The 17,542-nt window shown below is 46.0% G+C and overlaps 1 protein-coding gene across 1 annotated transcript; it reads left to right on the top strand.

Moving 5' to 3' along the window:
• Positions 1–3,724: 3,724 nt before the first annotated feature.
• On the top strand, positions 3,725–4,780 carry LOC146436906 (olfactory receptor 5V1-like). The gene has a single exon (XM_085063963.1). The coding sequence runs from the start codon at positions 3,731–3,733 to the stop codon at positions 4,709–4,711; it is 981 nt and encodes a 326-aa protein (XP_084920089.1). The 5' UTR covers positions 3,725–3,730; the 3' UTR covers positions 4,712–4,780.
• Positions 4,781–17,542: the final 12,762 nt, after the last annotated feature.

Raw genomic sequence — 17,542 nt, forward strand, 5'->3', positions numbered from 1 at the left:
TTTTTTTGGTATTAGAGAGAAATGTTGAAAATTAAATGTCCTCCAGGTGAATTCAGGGTAAATTTCAATTCAGAAAAATAAAAATGTAACATAGTGAGGATTTTTTAAATTTCAATAAAGCTTTTATAAATATTTTATTTTCAAATCAATAGAAGGCCAATGGGATCTGTGGTCCAGTTATTTTGCTGGTGTCAATTTGTTCACCAGGTATAAACTGGGGATATCAACAATGAATTGATTTGAAGCAATTGTCCCATTTTTCATAAAATAAATAAAAATTCCATATTTTTGGGAGCTGGTGCCTCAATGCAAGAATGGGGCTTGGGGCAACCTGATACAGTGGAAGGTGTCCCTGCCCAAAGCAGGGGGTTGGAACAGGATGATCTTTAAGGTCCCTCCAACCCAAACCATTCTGTGAAGACAAACAATTTAATATAATTTATTTTTCTCCCCAGGAAACACCTTGGGATGACTTTAACAAGGCCTCAGAAGATGCTGTTAAAAAGTTGGTGCCTGACAAATTGCAAAGGTGCAACTTGGCAGCTGAGTTTCTCTGTGTGTGTAAATTGGCTCCAGTGCGCACCATTAAAATCCCGAATTCTCTCCCTCCTGGAAATTATCAGCTCTCTGAGCTCACCCTCAGATTGATTGCCCTCATCTAGAGGACAGTGAAAAATGGCCTCAAAGGAAAAAAATCCTTTGAGAACTGGCGGGATCTCTACAATGTTTTTATTAAATCCCAAGAAACCTGAAGAGATCCAAAGCTAATCAATTTTATTTACAGACTGTGGGACTGAAACACAAATGGACATCAGAGAAAAGGGAGCATTTTCAACAGACTGTAATTAATCTGGGGTCATCATAAGCATACATGGAAATATGGAAATCCGTGTTTCTCCTATATGGAAACCTCAAGGCTTGACAAAGCTGGGTAGTTCCAGAAATCCCAGAAGTAGCCAAAATCAGATCACTTTGGTTGTGTTACACTGGGGATGGCAGGGAGGAGTGGGCAACAGGGCAAGAGGGGTCTAATCCAGCATATCATCAATTAGTGCACATCTGGATTTTGCAAATAGAGTTATTTTTGTTGGTGGTGGTGATTTTGGGTGTGTTTTGGGTTTTTTAATGACTGTTTTTATAACAAAATATAATGCAATATAATTTTATTTATTTACCCTGAGGCAGAACACTTATTTCAAAGACTATCCTGTGTGTCTACTTCTAATAACCCAATTAAGATTATTGCTGCAAATACACAACTTAGATGTATAGCTGAGAGCCAGCAAAGAATAGTCCTGCGTGACTGGCACCTTTAAGGGACCAATGCATCTCGCCCTAAAGAAATTTAGGATTTATGAGAACAGGATCACAGAATGGTTCAGGGTGGAAGGGAGAGCTGAGGGATAAATCTCTTTGTTGTATCTCTTTCTGGCATCTGGGTTTATCACAAACCTCTTTATTGCAAAACTCCATGGGAAGGATGATGTCTGAAGGTCCAACTGCAGCACCCAGGGAAAGGTCTGGACCATGGGGATTTATTCCAGCCACAGCTCTGCACTCCCATGGCAGGATAGGCCTGTGCTGTGGGAGCCTTGGAGAATGCCAGTTTATAGAGTCCTGGAATTATTTGGGTGGGAAGGGACCTTAAAAGTCGTCTAGTTCCACCCCAGCCATGGGCAGGAACACCTTCCAGGGATCAGGTTACTCCAAGCACCATCCAACCTGGCATTGAACACTTCCAGGGATGGGGCAGCCACAGCTTCTCTGAGCAACCTCTGCCAGGGTCTCCCCACTCTCACAGGGAAGAATTTCTTCCTAATATCCAGTCAAAATCCCTCATCTTTTAGTTTAAATCAATTCCCTCTTTTTTTATCCCTGTTTCCCTGTGCAAAATGCAGAATCCTTGATTTTCCAGGAGTCACACCCTGCAGACACAGCAAACAGGCTGAAGAAGTAATTGACAGCCAGAGTCATTTTTGTGAACAGTGCAGAAGTTATGTATTCAAGTATCAAGTATTGCTGGAATAGGAACAAGCCTGTTCCTAATCCTGGACATCACAAGGGAAGTGCTGCTCCCATAAGTAATACGTGGATGCTTAATGGAACCAGAGGGGAATTTTGGTTAGCTCTTCAAAATAAGTGCTGGTCATTTTGGTTCTTTCGATTTCCAGCTCCCTTTGGCAATATTGTGAAAAAACCCTCCTACATGCAATTAAGGGAACATCCAAAAAAGCTTCAGAGACACTCGTCCCCAGACACTCCCTCATATTTATAAAACCTCATTAAAGAAGAGAGGTGCCTAGCCCTGCAGCCAAGCCAGCCCTTGTGCCAGTGCTGGAGTGAATATTCCAATGCTGCTGAATCGGGATTCATCTCTTCCTTAAGAGTGAAATAATTTTTATGTCACATGTAGATAGAAGAAAAATTATTGTTTCGTCTCCTGGAGATACAGACAACTATAAATCACCTGTAATAAATTCTGGGCAGCAGTGAGTATTTCTGTGTTGTTTCTGTGCTATTTCACCTGAATGAGACCCCCATTTTATGAACAAGTGATATCCCTTTTATTTCTGCTCAGTTAAATATTTCTAATGTACTTTAAACTCTGACTTTGGTCCTTCTCAAGTTTCTAGGAGAACGTGAGACCACAGAGGAGCTTGGCTCAGATGAAATATTTCATCAATCTATTTATCTCTGCATCTCTTACAAATGAGAACCAGGTACAATATTCCCACCATCTCAAAATCAATCTCAAAGTCTCCTAAAAAAGAAGGCATTTGGACTGAACTTTGCTTTCACTCCCTATAGGGCTGGTATGTAAATCCTTAATGTAAATACTGAGCTACATTCCATGGAGCAACACATGATAAATGGGAAGGTCCTTTATTGCTCAGTTTAGACTTCTTTGAGTTGGGAAGAGGGGAGGGGGTAAAGTCCAGATAGATCCTAAAAGTACTAATATTATTATGGAGTAAAATGTATAGAAAAAAGTGGGAGGTTTTTAATTGGATGCCAAATTATAACTTTTTTTTAATGACAGAATCATAGAATGGTTTGGGTTGGAAGCACCTTGGAGTTCAGCTGATTCCAACCTCCTGCCATGGGCAGCAACAGCTTTCACTAGATCAGGTTGCTCCAAGCCCCATCCAAAAGCTGAAAAAATTCCCCCAAAATGCATTTATCTGCTGATCACCAGGGATTGAATTCTCCTCTGACAACATCACTTCCTTAAAAATAAGTTTTAGCTTCAGTTACTAATCTAGACCACTTTGGTGATATTATTAATACTAAGTATTTTCTAAATTCTAAATACTAAATTCATTTCAAGATCAATAATTTATGTTGAAAGGAATTTTAGGAATCTGTACCTCACTCCCCTTGCTCAGAGAACCTACAAAGCCCCTCATGTTGCCTGGGCTGTGTCCAACCAAGCTGAACACCACAGGGAAGGTAACTTCAACTTTCAGCTCTTCTGTCTGAGGTGGCAACTTGCAAGAATTAACATTTTGGATTAATCACTGTGAAGCTTAATGGCTACATTTTGCCTTTTTCATGAGGACTATGTGGGTAAAATAGATTTTGAGTGTGGCAATGCTTGGAAATGGTTTTGAATTTCAAAACAGGCAAAAAAAAACCCTTAGAATCTTTAGAATGGGGATGAAATTGTGACTAAGTTGTACTTTCTTTATTCCAGGGAAGCCTGTGCCTCATTCCCACAATAAAAGACAAAATGCAGAGGGTCAACATTTCAACAGTGTCCGAATTTGTTCTTGTGGGCCTTTCTGATGCTCCAGAAATCCGTTTGCTTCTCTTTGTTCTGTTTCTGCTCATTTATTTGGCCACCCTGGCTGGCAACATCACACTCCTCATTGCCATTTGCACAGACTCCCACCTGCACAGCCCCATGTACTTCTTCCTTGGCAACTTATCCCTGCTGGACATCTTATGTCCCACCATCACCGTGCCCAAGATGTTGGGGGCCTTGCTGCTGGAGAACAGGGAGATTTCCTTCTCTGGCTGCCTGTTCCAGCACTTTTCCCTCATTGCTGTGGTGGGCACGGAGATTTTCCTCCTGGCTGTGATGGCCTATGACCGCTATGTGGCCGTGTGCCACCCCCTGAGGTACCTGAGCATCGTGAGCACGAAGCTGTGCATTCGCCTGGCCGTGGGCACCTGGGCAGCAGGGCTTTTGAACTCCCTGCTGCACACCTCTCTGGTTTTCACACTCTCTTTTTGTGGTCCTAACAAAATCCAGCAGTATTACTGTGACATTCCTCCTGTGCTGGCTCTCTCGTGCTCGTCCACCCACAGCAGGGAGTTGGTGATCCTGGCAGTGGCTGGGGTGCTGGGGAGCAGCGCCTGCGTGGTCACTTTGGTGTCTTACATCTATATCCTCCTGGAAATCCTGTCCAAGAACTCCCCTGGAATCTGGCAAAAGGCTTTCTCCACCTGTGGTTCTCACCTGACTGTAGTCTGCCTTTTCTATGGGACCACCATCTGCACCTATGTCCGCCCTTCCTCCACCTACTCCCCTCATCTGGACAGAGTCGTTTCCATGCTCTATGGAATGCTCACCCCACTCCTAAATCCCATCATCTACAGCCTCAGGAACAAAGAGGTAAAATGTGCCCTAAAAAGAGTGATCAGCCGGGTGAGAAGTGCTTTAACAAGATCAGAAAACCTCGCCCAGCCTCTACCATCAGCTGGGTAGAAACTGCAGTTTGTGCCTGATCTTCTCTACCTTTCAGCCATCTAAAAATTACATGCTGGATTCCAAATTATTTTTTCGGGGCTCAAAACTTCTTCTCTGGGCTGAAAACTCCTTCTCTTGGCTCCCTCTGCAGTTAGAAGGGAGAGCTGTGCACTGCCACAACTGGGTGGCACAGCTTTTGGTCATTTTCACAGGAGACGAAGACTCCAGCTGGGAATGTGGTTCTCCACTGAGCACTGAAGAAGCTTAGGTGAGAGCAGGCAAGTGTTGCATGCATATTTTAGAGCAGGAATTCTGGGAATTGGTACTTAGGCACACTTAGATACACTGTACTAAAGCAGTTTATAGGACCATTGCCTCTTTCTGGCTGCATCACGCCTGCACATCCTTGTGGGATATCAACGGGAAGGAAAGTTCCTTTGCCACCATTTAAAGTTGCAAATGGATGAGCCTCATCCATTCTTGGCTCTCAGTAATGTTGGAAATGGGTTCAAAAGTCAACTGTAACAATTCTGGACTTTCTGGGGTTTTCTTTTGTTTCATTGCTTGAGTTGTTATTACTAGTAGTAGTAGTAATATTTAGTATTATTAAATATATTCAATGTCTTGACCTACATCCCCTGTTGGAATTCAGTTTTCTAAGCCCAAGTTTTAATTGCATGCAAGGTGGCCCATGGAATCTCTCCTGCTCCACAGTTCCTGCTCCATAAAAAGTACAGAACCCTCAGCCCCAGCACTGAGTGTTTCTGCTTTGCCACCCACACACCAATTTTCCACTGAATTCACTGGATCTGAACCAAACAGGCAGAGCAGGAAAAAGGAAGAGCAGGAAAAATGTGAGGCTCCACCTTCCTACACTGTCCTTCTAACCCAGTCTGGGATGTTTTCGTCAGAATTCCCTCTCACCTCTATCCTGCTCAGTCCTACAATGTCTGCAATTCCATGGAGAAAATGCTAGAAACAGAGGTCTCCACCTCATCTGAGGTGGAAACTGGAGATAAGTAACCATGATTCCTTTCAAAATCAAACTCCAAATATATTAAACTATGTTTTACAGATCAGCCCTGAAATCTCTCTCCTCTCTCTGTCTCTCTCCTTGTTGGGTGTATATTGTTTGCTGGAATCGCCAGAGTTCCATCTCTTGAGCCATGTTTGCCACTACATTTTTCCCTTTTCCCGTTTTTTCTCCTTGCTGCATCCAATCCTAATGGAAAGAGAGGTGATGTTGCTTCCTGCAGCTCAACCCTCTCTTCACCACCTCTCGTCTTTGTAGAGAAATAATCAGTCATCCTGTAAAAATGCTGAGATTACCTTCATTTGGTTGATCCCAAAGGTTTCTGATTGGATTTGTTTAATAAAATCTCTTCTATTTAGCTACAAGTGGCTCTGGACTTTTTAAATACTTTAATTTTCTGATGAGACTTTGTATTAATTGCAGCCTTAAGGTGTCTGAAATGCAGGAAAAATTGTCAGTGTGAAGATTACAACTTAGAGCAGGATATTTACAAAGTATTTCATCTGCCTAAAAAAAATCCTAGTTCCAGCTCTTCCAGGTCTCTCAGTAGCAGCACAACCAGGGCACAGCAGCTGGATTTGTCTTTATCCACAACTTCCCTTCTGACTAGAACCCCTGGAACCTGGAATCTGGTCCATCACCTGCCATGGCTGTTGATGGCCCCCTTGGGATGTTCCAGGCACTTTGACAAGGTGCTAAGAAATTTCTGCTGACCACAAGTTGTTGGCCAGGAACATCTGCTGGTGCTGTGGTGGAGGATAATGGTGAAGGATCAATCATCCTTCAAATTCCTGCCACAACTTCTGCACCAACCTAGTGCAAGAGAGGTGTTGGCCAAGCCATGAACTCTCCAACCAAGGTGTGGAGAAGTTTTGACAAACTGAACTGCTTTGGAAGTTCTCACTTCCTTTAACAAGGAGGAAAGGTTCCTTCTCCTCAGTGCCGGTGAAGTTGTCCTCAGGGACTTGTTAGAAGGGTGAGGGAGGTCCACCAGGAGCTTCCTAAGAAGGTTTCAAGATCATTACAGGCTTCTTCAGGATGCCCAGAAGGGCTTGTTAAGCTGAAGGGCCTTGGGTGGCTGCTCCCTGCAGGACTGAAGAGTACTCCTTTGTCCAGAGGTGATGGAATCTAAATGTAGCTGGGTGGACAGATGCCTAAGGATGGGTATCAGCTCGTGTGCAATTCCAAACCCTAGACACCTTTAAAAAGAGGCATCTGAATTCTAAGGCAGCAAACTAGAAGCTGATTCCCAACCTGTGTACAGATGGGAGATTTTGATGCTTTTCCTGCCTTGAAAGATGGAGAGGTTGGATTATCAAGCTTACTTCTGCTACGGTTCCCTCCCTCTCCACCCACCAGAGCCATGTGTTCCCAAAAAGATCCACTTTAAAGAGCTGTCTGCTGCCAGTGGACAAAACAAGGCTCACTGGGATGGAGTTATTCAGGAACTTAGTTCAATATGTGAACAATATGTGAGCAATACGTGCATTTTCCCATTTCAACAGCAAAAAAGAATATTGAGGATGATGAGGCTCTGGCACAGGTTGCCCAGAGAAGCTGTGGCTGTCCCATCCCTGGAAGTACCCAAAGCTAGGTTGGACAGGGCTTGGAGTAACCTGGGACAGTGGAAAGTGTCCATTAGAGGTTCATTCTTTATCCTCAGCTGGACTGAGGACCTAATCCCTAAATATTCCTCAAAACTGAGACATCCTCCTTTATCTTCCCCATGCCCAGTAGTCTCTAACACTAGAAAGAGACAGCTGTGATTTTCTTTGACAGCACTGGAAAAATTTAGCAGGGAAGGATCTTAACGCACTCACCCAGTTCCTGATCCTGTTTCCCTGCACGTCTATTTCTGGCTGCTCTAGGAAATCAATACCCCTGGACTGACTCATCACCACAGAGCTCCTCTCAGATTCCTAGAAGTGGAGCTGCCCTGTTAGAATGGGAGTACAGACAGCACCATCATCCAAAGAAATTGAGAAAAAACACCCTGTATCAGTGAAATTCCCTTATGAATTATCCTCTGTGCATTTACACTTCGCTTTTGCCACTGATAATCAGATGTCACCTATTACTTGGCTAATCTCATGTAACTAGTAAGGGACCACTTTCATTTATCTATTCCTAAATGCAAAGGATTCCTGAAATTCTTGATGTGCCCTCAAAAGAAAAGAAAAAAAAAAAGGAAAAAAAAGGTTGTTTTTTTTTTTCCTTAAGCAAAGTCCAGCTATATTATTAACATGTGGATTTCATTGCTTGCCATGCAGCCAGGGCAGATTTTCCCCCCTCTTTTTTTTTTTTTTTCTGGTAAGGTGCTGCCAGATATAAAAATACACAACATAAAAGAGGTTGTGGATTATTTATTTTTCTCCTCTAAAAATAGTATCCACTCATAAAATTCAGGTTAGGCTACAGTTCTGGCTTTAAAACTCCCATGATTTTGGGAATCAAAAAAAGTTGCATTCAGTGTTTCAGTGTCATTTTCACCTCCCTTACCTCCATATTTTTTAATTCTGTGTACAAGAGACAGAATCAGAGAATGAAGGCTCCTTGTGAAGAGACTTTGTCCTCTCTGTAGTCATCTTTTAAACACATGGCTTAAGTGGCTTTAAACTGAAGGAGGGAGGGACTAGATTGGATATTGGGAAGAAATGTATCCCTGTGGGGCTGCTAAAAAAATGGTTGTTTATTAATCCCATTTTAGTTAGATTTGTGTTATCTCACTCAAGGGTAACTACTTAAAATTTTTGAACTTATTCTGGTCATCCAGGCTTCCTTTCTCTGCCCTGCCTAGAATTTATCCTGGCATCAGCAGAAATGTGTGTTAACTTTCGCAAAGTTAGGGTTAAATTATGTGCTTTTTCTTGAAAGGTTAAATTAACACCCAGAATTAGTTTTGTAGCAGACTGAGTCTAGTTCAAATTCAAGTAATAGTTTCAGGTTTAAAAATAAAAAAAAAGTGTGGGGGAAATTGCTCGTAAAATCTAAAAATATTTGGATTTGAATATTTAAAAACAATGCTCATGGCTTGCTTTTCATCAGCTGCTTAAGAATTCATCAGCCTCAGGAGAGTAAGTACACAAAATTTTGTAAGAAATCTCAGAATGAGGTGCAGCATTTGATTTTGAACTTGGAAAACTAAAAGCTTTTGTACAGGGAGAATACTTCCCTTATTTGGCAGCCATATCCTGTCTAGAGAAAGGAATCTCATTTTTATATATATTACTATATTTTTATGGCCTGTTCTGCTCTCACCAAACATCTTTCAGGCCTGTTCTCATCCTGCTTTATTGACAATTTCACTGCTTTCATATATTTTTCCATTATCTTTGCCTTTAGACCACAAGCCCTTGTTCCCCTTCCCACAACACAATTAGGTTTTTATTTCCGCTTAATTGTGTTATGAAATGCTTGTTGGCGGTTATGAGGCTGGCGGTGTTACAAAATACATACACACATTGATACTGAGTTTGGCTTGGCTTGGGGTTCTTTTTCTTTCTCTCACATATCCAAAGAACACAGAACTAACAGGCTGGGAGAGCTGGGAATGTTCAGCCTGGAGAAGGGAAGGCTCCAGGAGACCTTAGAGCTCTTTCCAGTGATGAAAGGGGCTCCAGGAGAGCTGGAAAAGGACTTGGGACAAGGGTTTGGAGTGACAGGACAAGGGGAATGGCGTCAAACTGACAGAAGGTGGGTGTGGATGGGATATTGGGAGGAGGTTCTTCCCTGTGAGGGTGGTGAGGCCCTGGAATGGATTTTCATGGGAAGCTGCCCCATCCCTGGAGGTGTCCAAGGCAAGGCTGGATGGGGCTTGGAGTAATCTGGGACTGTGGAAGGTGTCTCTGCCCAAGGAATGGGATGGTCTTTAAGGCCCCTTCCAACCCAAACCAGTCCGTGATAATCAGGGGTTTATTTAAACACCGGAAATTGTGATTTCTCAGAGGAAGAAAACGTTGTGTGTCCGCCTGTTTCTTATAAAATTGAAGATGCAATCTAGCGCTTCTGTTGCAACATCTGACCGTGGGTTTGGCACAGGTTCCACTGAGATTATCTCACTGTACACTCCTCTTTACACATGCCCTGCGCACCGCCCGCCTCCCTCCCCTCAGGGCTGTATGAGGGCGCAGCCCCCCCGCCGCCATGACAGCCGCCCGCTCCTCCCGCTGGCGTCATCCCCACGCGAGACCAATGCCCGAGCCCCGCAGTGCCGCATCCCGGCAGCGCCGCGGGATGACGGAAAACACCCTGCAGGCCCCCGAGTGCCCGTGAGGAGACATGAGTGCGGGGGCCTCCCCCGCCGAACCACGGCAGGGCCCCCGGGGGGCACCGCTCCGCCGTCCCGCCGCGCCGCGGGGACTACAACTCCCAGCGTGCCCCGGGGCAGCGGCGCACCGAGCGCGCTGATTGGCCCGCGGGTAGCAGCGCAGCGCGGGCGCCCCCACGTGGCGGCTCGGCCGGGACGGGACAAACAGGGACTAACCGGGACACACGGGCAATGCAGGGATAGCCCGTCACAGCCCGGGACTAACCGGGACTAACCGGGAAATACAGGGACAGCCTGGCACAGCCCGGGACTAACCGGGACAAACGGGGAATGCAGGGATAGCCCGGCACAGCCCGGGACTAACCGGGACAAGCGGGGAAAACAGGGATAGCCTGGCACAGCCCGGGACTAACCGGGACAAACGGGGAAAACAGGGATAGCCTGGCACAGCCCGGGACTAACCGGGACAAACGGGCAATGCAGGGATAGCCTGGCACAGCCCGGGACTAACCGGGACAAACGGGGAAAACAGGGATAGCCTGGCACAGCCCGGGACTAACCGGGACAAACGGGCAATGCAGGGATAGCCTGGCACAGCCCGGGACTAACCGGGACAAACGGGGAAAACAGGGATAGCCTGGCACAGCCCGGGACTAACCGGGACAAACGGGCAATGCAGGGATAGCCTGGCACAGCCCGGGACTAACCGGGACAAACGGGCAATGCAGGGATAGCCTGGCACAGCCCGGGACTAACCGGGACAAACGGGCAATGCAGGGATAGCCTGGCACAGCCCGGGACTAACCGGGACAAACAGGGAATACAGGGATAGCCTGGCACAGCCCGGGACAAACAGGGACAGCCCGGCTGCCCCCCGCTCCACAGTCATCCCGAGCCACCGACCTCTGCAGGGCTGCCTGGAGGGAGCCCGTGCTGGGTCTGGTGGCTGGGAACGGGGCCAGGTGCTGCGGCGGTTCCCTTCCCTCTCCCCTTCCTTTTCCTCTTCCGTTCTCTCCCTTTTCCCGTTCCCTCTCCTCTCCTTCCCTCCGCCGTTCCCTCCTCCCTTCTTTCTCCCTTTCCCTCTCCCTTCTCCCATTCCCTCCTCCCTCCCCTTCCATTCCCTTCTCTTCCCAGTTCTGATATTCCCTGTCTTGGAAAAGGCTGTAAAAGGCAAATGGCTCTAGATACCTTTCCTTTCTCCCTCTCCCCTTTTGCAGCTCTGCCTGTCTCCCGACATTCTAGGTGCAGGATTTTCCCTTGTACCCCTATTTCTCTTGGTCGTTTCCCTCTCCTCTCCCTTTCCCTTCCCCTCCCACATCACAGTGGGCTGGAGGAGCTCTGGGACACAGCAGGGAGATTCCTGCATTTCCAGGCAGTCTCAGGCAGGCAGGTGAGGTGGAAATGTCACTTGGAAGGGTGCTGGGAGATGTGACCAGCCTCTCAGTGCCTTTCTTGTTGACTCTAATCTACTAAGATTAGATTAGCTGGAACATGATAGGAAATGTTAACAGAATTCCTGGAATCTTCATGGAGAAAGCTGTAAAGGACAGCATCCCTCACAGGGCAACTGAACTGAAATTACAGCTAATTAACCTTTCATTTATTCTCTGATTTATGGTATAACACATGATTTTGCAGGTGAAAAAAAGATGCTTTTTAAATGCGTCATGACTTTCTTAGTTTGGTTATTGTAAATAATCAGGCAAAGCACATTGTCTGAAAATGAAATGTTACCTCATTCTCAAGGAGGATGAGTAAAAGTCATGAGGTGGTTGGGAAGAGATCCCACCCACTTCCCAATTCATCTCCCTCAAGGTTTGGTTGCTTCTGTAGGTGCTGTTGCTCAATCCTGGTCCTCCCACCTGATAGGAAAGCAGGACCTGCCTGAAACGGTGACATCTGTCTGGTTATGGCCAAGAGTCATACAGGGAAAGGGGTAGAACTGTCTCCTCCTGATTACTTCTGGAAAAAGACACTTCTGAAGGACCTGGAACAAGAAGAGAAAGTTTCCAGCCGTTCTGAAGTAATAGTGGTGTCACTTTCTCTTCCCATTCCTCAGCCTCTCCATGCACTGGTGGTTCTCATGCTGGATGTGGCTCTAAAAACACAGAGTAAAACCACAGATTCTCAGTCCTCTTCCTCCTCCTTTTCCAGTCCCTGCAATTCCCAGCTGTGCTCCCAGTTTGTCATCCCCATCACTGTAGGCCTGTGTGTGGCTGTGTTCTCTGATGTGACTCTGGGCCAGTAGGGTTCAAATGAGTTTAGAAAGTGCTCCTTTGTCTGGATTGAGCTGTTTTCCTGCCCTCTGGACCACAGCAAGGAGGGATTGAACCCTTCCCACCTGGGGAATTTTGCAGTGACATTTTTCACCACAGCAAGGCTGGCGATTCACAGAAGGATTTCCAGCAAAAAAACTCTGGAAGTGGGAGTTTCCCAGGCTGACAGCCTCCCTGTTCCTCTTCAAATGTTCATATTTATGTGGAGGGAAGTAGGGCCTGGTGATTCCAGAGTAGAGGAGAGTAAACACGGACAGGGAATAAAGCTGGAATTGCCTTTTCCAGGCAGAGTCCACTGCTAGTTAAACCTGGCAGAGGCAGGGATGCAGGCACTCGGGAATTCCAGTAAAAGCCTGGTAGCTTTTTATGTGGTCATGCTGAGCCTGCTGGTGTTGGTTGAACAAAATTTCCTGGATTAAGTAACAATGCTGCAATTCTGGCTTCTTTTTCTTAAGCCCAGAGTCACAGACACTCTGTTTTCCTTGGTGACCTCAGAGATATCCTCGTGGTTTTGCATCCCGCTGCTCCCTCCCAGGCTGTTGTTTCAGCTTGTGTCAGCTCATTGCTCAACCTGCACCTCCTGACAGCAGAAATGCTTTGTCAGAGAACTCTTCCTTCCCTTCTGGGCCTGACTGAACATCCTCCATGCTCCTCAGAGTCTCAGCATCTTGGCCAAATTCTCTGTGATCTACCCTTTGCCCTTGGGTCTCTGAGTTCCTCTGTGTTCTTGTGACTCTGGAACTTTCAGAGCCATCCAGTGGCCAGGCCAGCCCTAGAAACTGGACAAAAATGCTGTTTCCTGCCAAGTTCATGGCCTGCAGAGACACACTAAAGGGTCAGCAGGGTGGCTGGAGACAGGGAAAAGAGACAAATGAGGTGTTTGTGTGAAGAAGGCAGTCTCCCCATTTTGGCTTTGGGGTTATTTCAGCTGCTTTGCTCTGAGTCTGCTGTAGTTTGTCTCTTCTCAGAGGCTTTTAGAAGGAACCAAGAGCACCAAACACCAGGCAAGGAAGGGCCCGGCCTTTGCTAAGTGTAGGGTGGAAATTTTTTTTTTTTTTTGGTCAGACTGGAAAGTTCCTGATTTGAGTTTCAGTCTTGGTCATCGCTGCCTATTTAGACAGGTTTGTGGCCATGCATGACTGAGCAAGCTACTCATAGAGCAACTGGGTGGAAGAACTGATTCCTTAGGCCAGGCAGAGCATTCCTCTGGCTGCTGTCTGAGGGGAATCTGAGGGCTTTGCCTCCACAGCTTTTAGTGGGAACATCTTCCCAGGACACACTGACCACGACCTCAGGTGGTCAGGGTGGTCTGCCTGAGGTTAAGGGTTCTGCCCAGTCCAGCAGAACATCTGAAGCAGCCACATGTGATTGCTGAGGACTCCTGTGGCTGCCCTTCCCTGTTATCTCCCTGCCCCATGGAGTGGGTGGCCTGTCTGTCACTGCTTTATTGCCTGCTGGAGTGCTGATATCTCTGGGCATGGCCCAACACCTGCTGAGCTGAGCACAACGACTTCAACGTGATCTTCGTGTCCAATCCTATTTAAAGTGTCACAGCCGTGGCTGGCCCCAGTAGAGACAATTTCCCCTGTTTTATTTCTCTCTCTGTGTAATTTCCTTGCTTTTTCCCCCTTCACAAGTAAGTTTCAAGGAGGTTTTTCCCAGTTTGTTCAGTGTGCAGGGAAAGCACCACTGGATCACTTCCCCACCTTGAGGAATGAGCTGTGGCTAGCTCATCCAGAGGTGACTTTGCAGGGACAACACTCCACGCTCCAGCACTGCCTGGCTGCTCCAACAGAGGACCAGGTCTAACTTGAGCCCCTTGAGCTGCTTTTCAGTATTTCAGCCTTGATGCCAAGGAAGTTACACCCAGCAGGGACGGTGGATGTGGGTGTGGAACCTGTGGAGTTGTGGCTGCATTTTGGCATGAGCCACACCGGTGTTTTCACTGTCCCTTCCCAGCACAGCACAGCAGAGAAAACTCGCCCTGTGCCTCACCTCTGCTGAGAACATCCCTCTACATCGATTTAATCCCTTCACTTCCTCTGAATAAACCATGGAATGAGTTCCTGGAGAGACCTGCTCAGCAGTTTGGGGGTGCCCCCCGCCCATCCTGCCCGACAGAGATCAGCCATGGGCCACTGCTTGCTTGTTTTTGTGGTGTTTTATCAGGCTGCTGCATGTCCTTTAACTGCCAGCTCCTTGTGAAAGCTTGTTTCATCTCCTCATGCTTGAAAACATTTGCTGCAGTGCCTTTTTGGGTGGCTGAGTATAGAAACAGCCTCCTCTGGAAGGTTTAGTGTCTGCTCAAACTCAGTGCTGCACTAAATCCATGGAAGAGCTTTGTGCATCCTCACAAAATTAACTGGTGGCCTCAGGGGAGACAGACCTATTTAAGGTTTGTTTCTTTGATTCCCAGATGAAACTTTTTGAAAAAAAACATTTCACCTATGCATCCCACTCAGAATGAAAGCTGCCTGGTCATCCATGAGGGCTTGAACACTCACCAGTGCTTTCCAGGGGAATTTATACTAGGAAGGAGGTGATTTTTGGGTATATTGAGAAATTTTGCTGTACTTGTTGACTTTAGATGGGTGGTTCTATTTGCAATTTTTGTACAGTATTTGAAGAGAAAGTTCAATACAGAACAGAAACAGGGGATAGGAATGGTCCCCACCCCCTGTTTTTAACACTGTAAATCTGAGGGTGGGGGGAAAGGGTGGATGGCACCATGGGATGATTGTGACAGTAGGGCAAATGTTGTGGATTGTGGCCTGTGGTGGAATGTCAACATCAAAATTATTGAGGCTTTTGCAGCTTGGCAAATCCATGTTGTGAAAGCTCCTGTACGTGCAGCTGGTGCACAGGCTGCTTTTGGAATCAGTGATGGAGCTTTTCCCTCACTGACAGTGGAGTCAATCTGGAAATTAGTTTAAAAAGGGCTGATACATCCAAGTCAATTCACCAGATCCTGCTTCTGGCCATGCTGACAGAATTGCTGTGTTACTAACATTGTTCTTCCTCACTCTCTTGGCTCTAAGTGTATTTTTACAAGGCTTATAAGAAATAAAAATAAATTAAAGGGTATTCTGGGCAAATCAGAGAATCATAATCTCCTACAGCATTTTCTTTAGACTGTGTGTAAAAATACTCCGGAGAGGAAAAAATTCTGTATCACAATTTAGAAAAAAATTGTCTGTCAAAAGAAGGTTTTATATTCCTTGTCTACAAAATCCTGTAGTACAAACTGCTACAGATTATTCTGTGCTTGGGACTTTCTTTTCCTTGCATCAGAAGAGCTTCGTGTTCGGTCTCCAAAGCGAATTTCCCAGCAGAATTTCAAACATCCTTTGTCTCTCTCCCTTTGGAGAGTGTTTCCAGGAACCAGCAGCTCTGTGTGCCCCAGTCATTTGCATTCTGTGCTGTCAGTACCCAGTGAAAACTTGTTGCCTAAATCCCGGGTTTTCCACTTGGAAAAATTCGGGCACCTAAAAGAAACAAACTGAAAAGTTTGCGCCGAGTGCTCTTCCCAAGGAGCTACAAGAAGGAGTTTTCAGTTAAACTGCCAGAGCTAGTGGAGCCCAGATGTTTTTAGTAAACAGCTTTCAAAACTCACAGTTGAGACCAGTGTCAAATTTCCAGACACATGATCAACCTTGGAGCCAAGTTTAGAGTTGCTTTTGTGTTTACATAAAGTCTGAAAGCTGGATGACACTGAAGTTTGTGGATGGAGTGCAGGTTCTCCACAACAAATATTTGACTGGATGCAATTTCTCTTATTTACAGGACTTTGAGCTTTGGGGGGGAAAAAATTACTGTAATTTTGTTGATTTTACATTTGAGGCATATTCAGCACTTTCTTGCTCATTGGAATTGGAACAGTTGTTCATTTTTAAACTGGGGTCTGTTATTATTCTGGCCATTAAAACAGCACAGCAAAGTCAAGCCTTTCAAAGCTAGAGGTGAACCATTTCTACAGGTCAGAAATTAAACTTTGTGCACTCCTGAGCATTCTGACTCTCTGCTCACACCAAGGCAGCCCTCTCACTGAATGTCTAGCTGGATGCCTAAGCCACATGCCAAGGTTTTTGCTCAGGGTCTGCATCAGCAAAAATCTCTCTCAGCATTTACTTTGGGCAAATACTGCCCAGTATTTGTTTAGGAGTCCTGTTTTCAGCCCATCTGGAAAGGTCCTGCGTGAGAAGGGCACAGGTAGAGTCAGGATAAATGATATTAAAGTGGGTGTAGGAGTCATGGAAACTTTCCCTTTGGGTATATCTTGATCTGTGCCTGAATAACCTTCTCTATCATATGCAGACACTCACCAAAGAAGCTCTGATTATTTCTGCATGCTTAAAGCTCAGCTTTACTACCCCTAAATGGGCGGATTTTGGGGTCTGTGCCCTGTGTACAGTAGCTGAGCTGTAAACAACAAGAGAGCTTGCTCCATTGTTCCTGATGGGATATCATCCAAGGGAAAACAGGGGTTGTCTTCAACAATTTGGAGCTTGTGTGGGCAGACAATACACTGATTTTGCCTGTGGGCAGCATGAACATGCCTCTACTTCAGCCCAAGAAAGCAGCTGAGAGGGACATGAATTCAAAATCCACAAATGCTGCCAAGAGGATGGGGAAGGCCCTGGGCAGCTGGGAGTGTTGGGGAGGTAAAAAGGTACTAAAAGAAGGAAAATTTCTACCTAAACAGTAAAGAATTCCTTCCTAAAGAACTTCACAGGCATTCTTGGGAAAAAGCCTGCTAAAAGCATCATCTCACCCAGGCTGGGCTCTCCATCAAGTGACATTCACATTTAGGAAGAAATTCTTCCCTGGGAGGGTAGGGAAGCCCTGGCACAGATTTTCCAGAGAAGCTGTGGCTGCTCCATCCTGGAAGTGTCCAAGGGCAGGTTGGACAGGGCTTGGAGCAACCTGGGATAGTGGAAAGTGTCTCCAGGGTGGAACAGGGTGATGTTTAAGGTTCCTTCCAACTCAAATAATTCAGGGATTGTATTTTCAATGGATTTTCGTGAAGAGCAGCACAAGCTAAAAGGAAGCCTGAACCAGGCCATGAGGAAAAAGTATGAAGTTAAGTCAGAATTAAAACAGCAGTTTGAGACAGGGAGGATCTGGGTATGGCTGAACCTAATCTCCTGTAAGAGCAGAGGGGTGAATTCTTCACCTTGGTTACCAAGACATGACCCCAATGGCTGTGCAACCCCGTGTTTCCTCTCCTGCCCACGAAAATCTGCTGTCATCAAACACAATGCACATTGTGCAAC

The sequence above is a fragment of the Lichenostomus cassidix genome, chromosome 5 (genome assembly GCF_008360975.1).
Source record: "Lichenostomus cassidix isolate B80296 chromosome 5, HeHo_3.0, whole genome shotgun sequence".
Lineage (NCBI taxonomy): Eukaryota > Metazoa > Chordata > Aves > Passeriformes > Meliphagidae > Lichenostomus > Lichenostomus cassidix.

Coding starts and splice junctions, on each gene's coding strand:
- LOC146436906 (XM_085063963.1), top strand. CDS start 3,731: ATGCAGAGGGTCAACATTTCAACAGTGTCCGAATTTGTTCTTGTGGGC.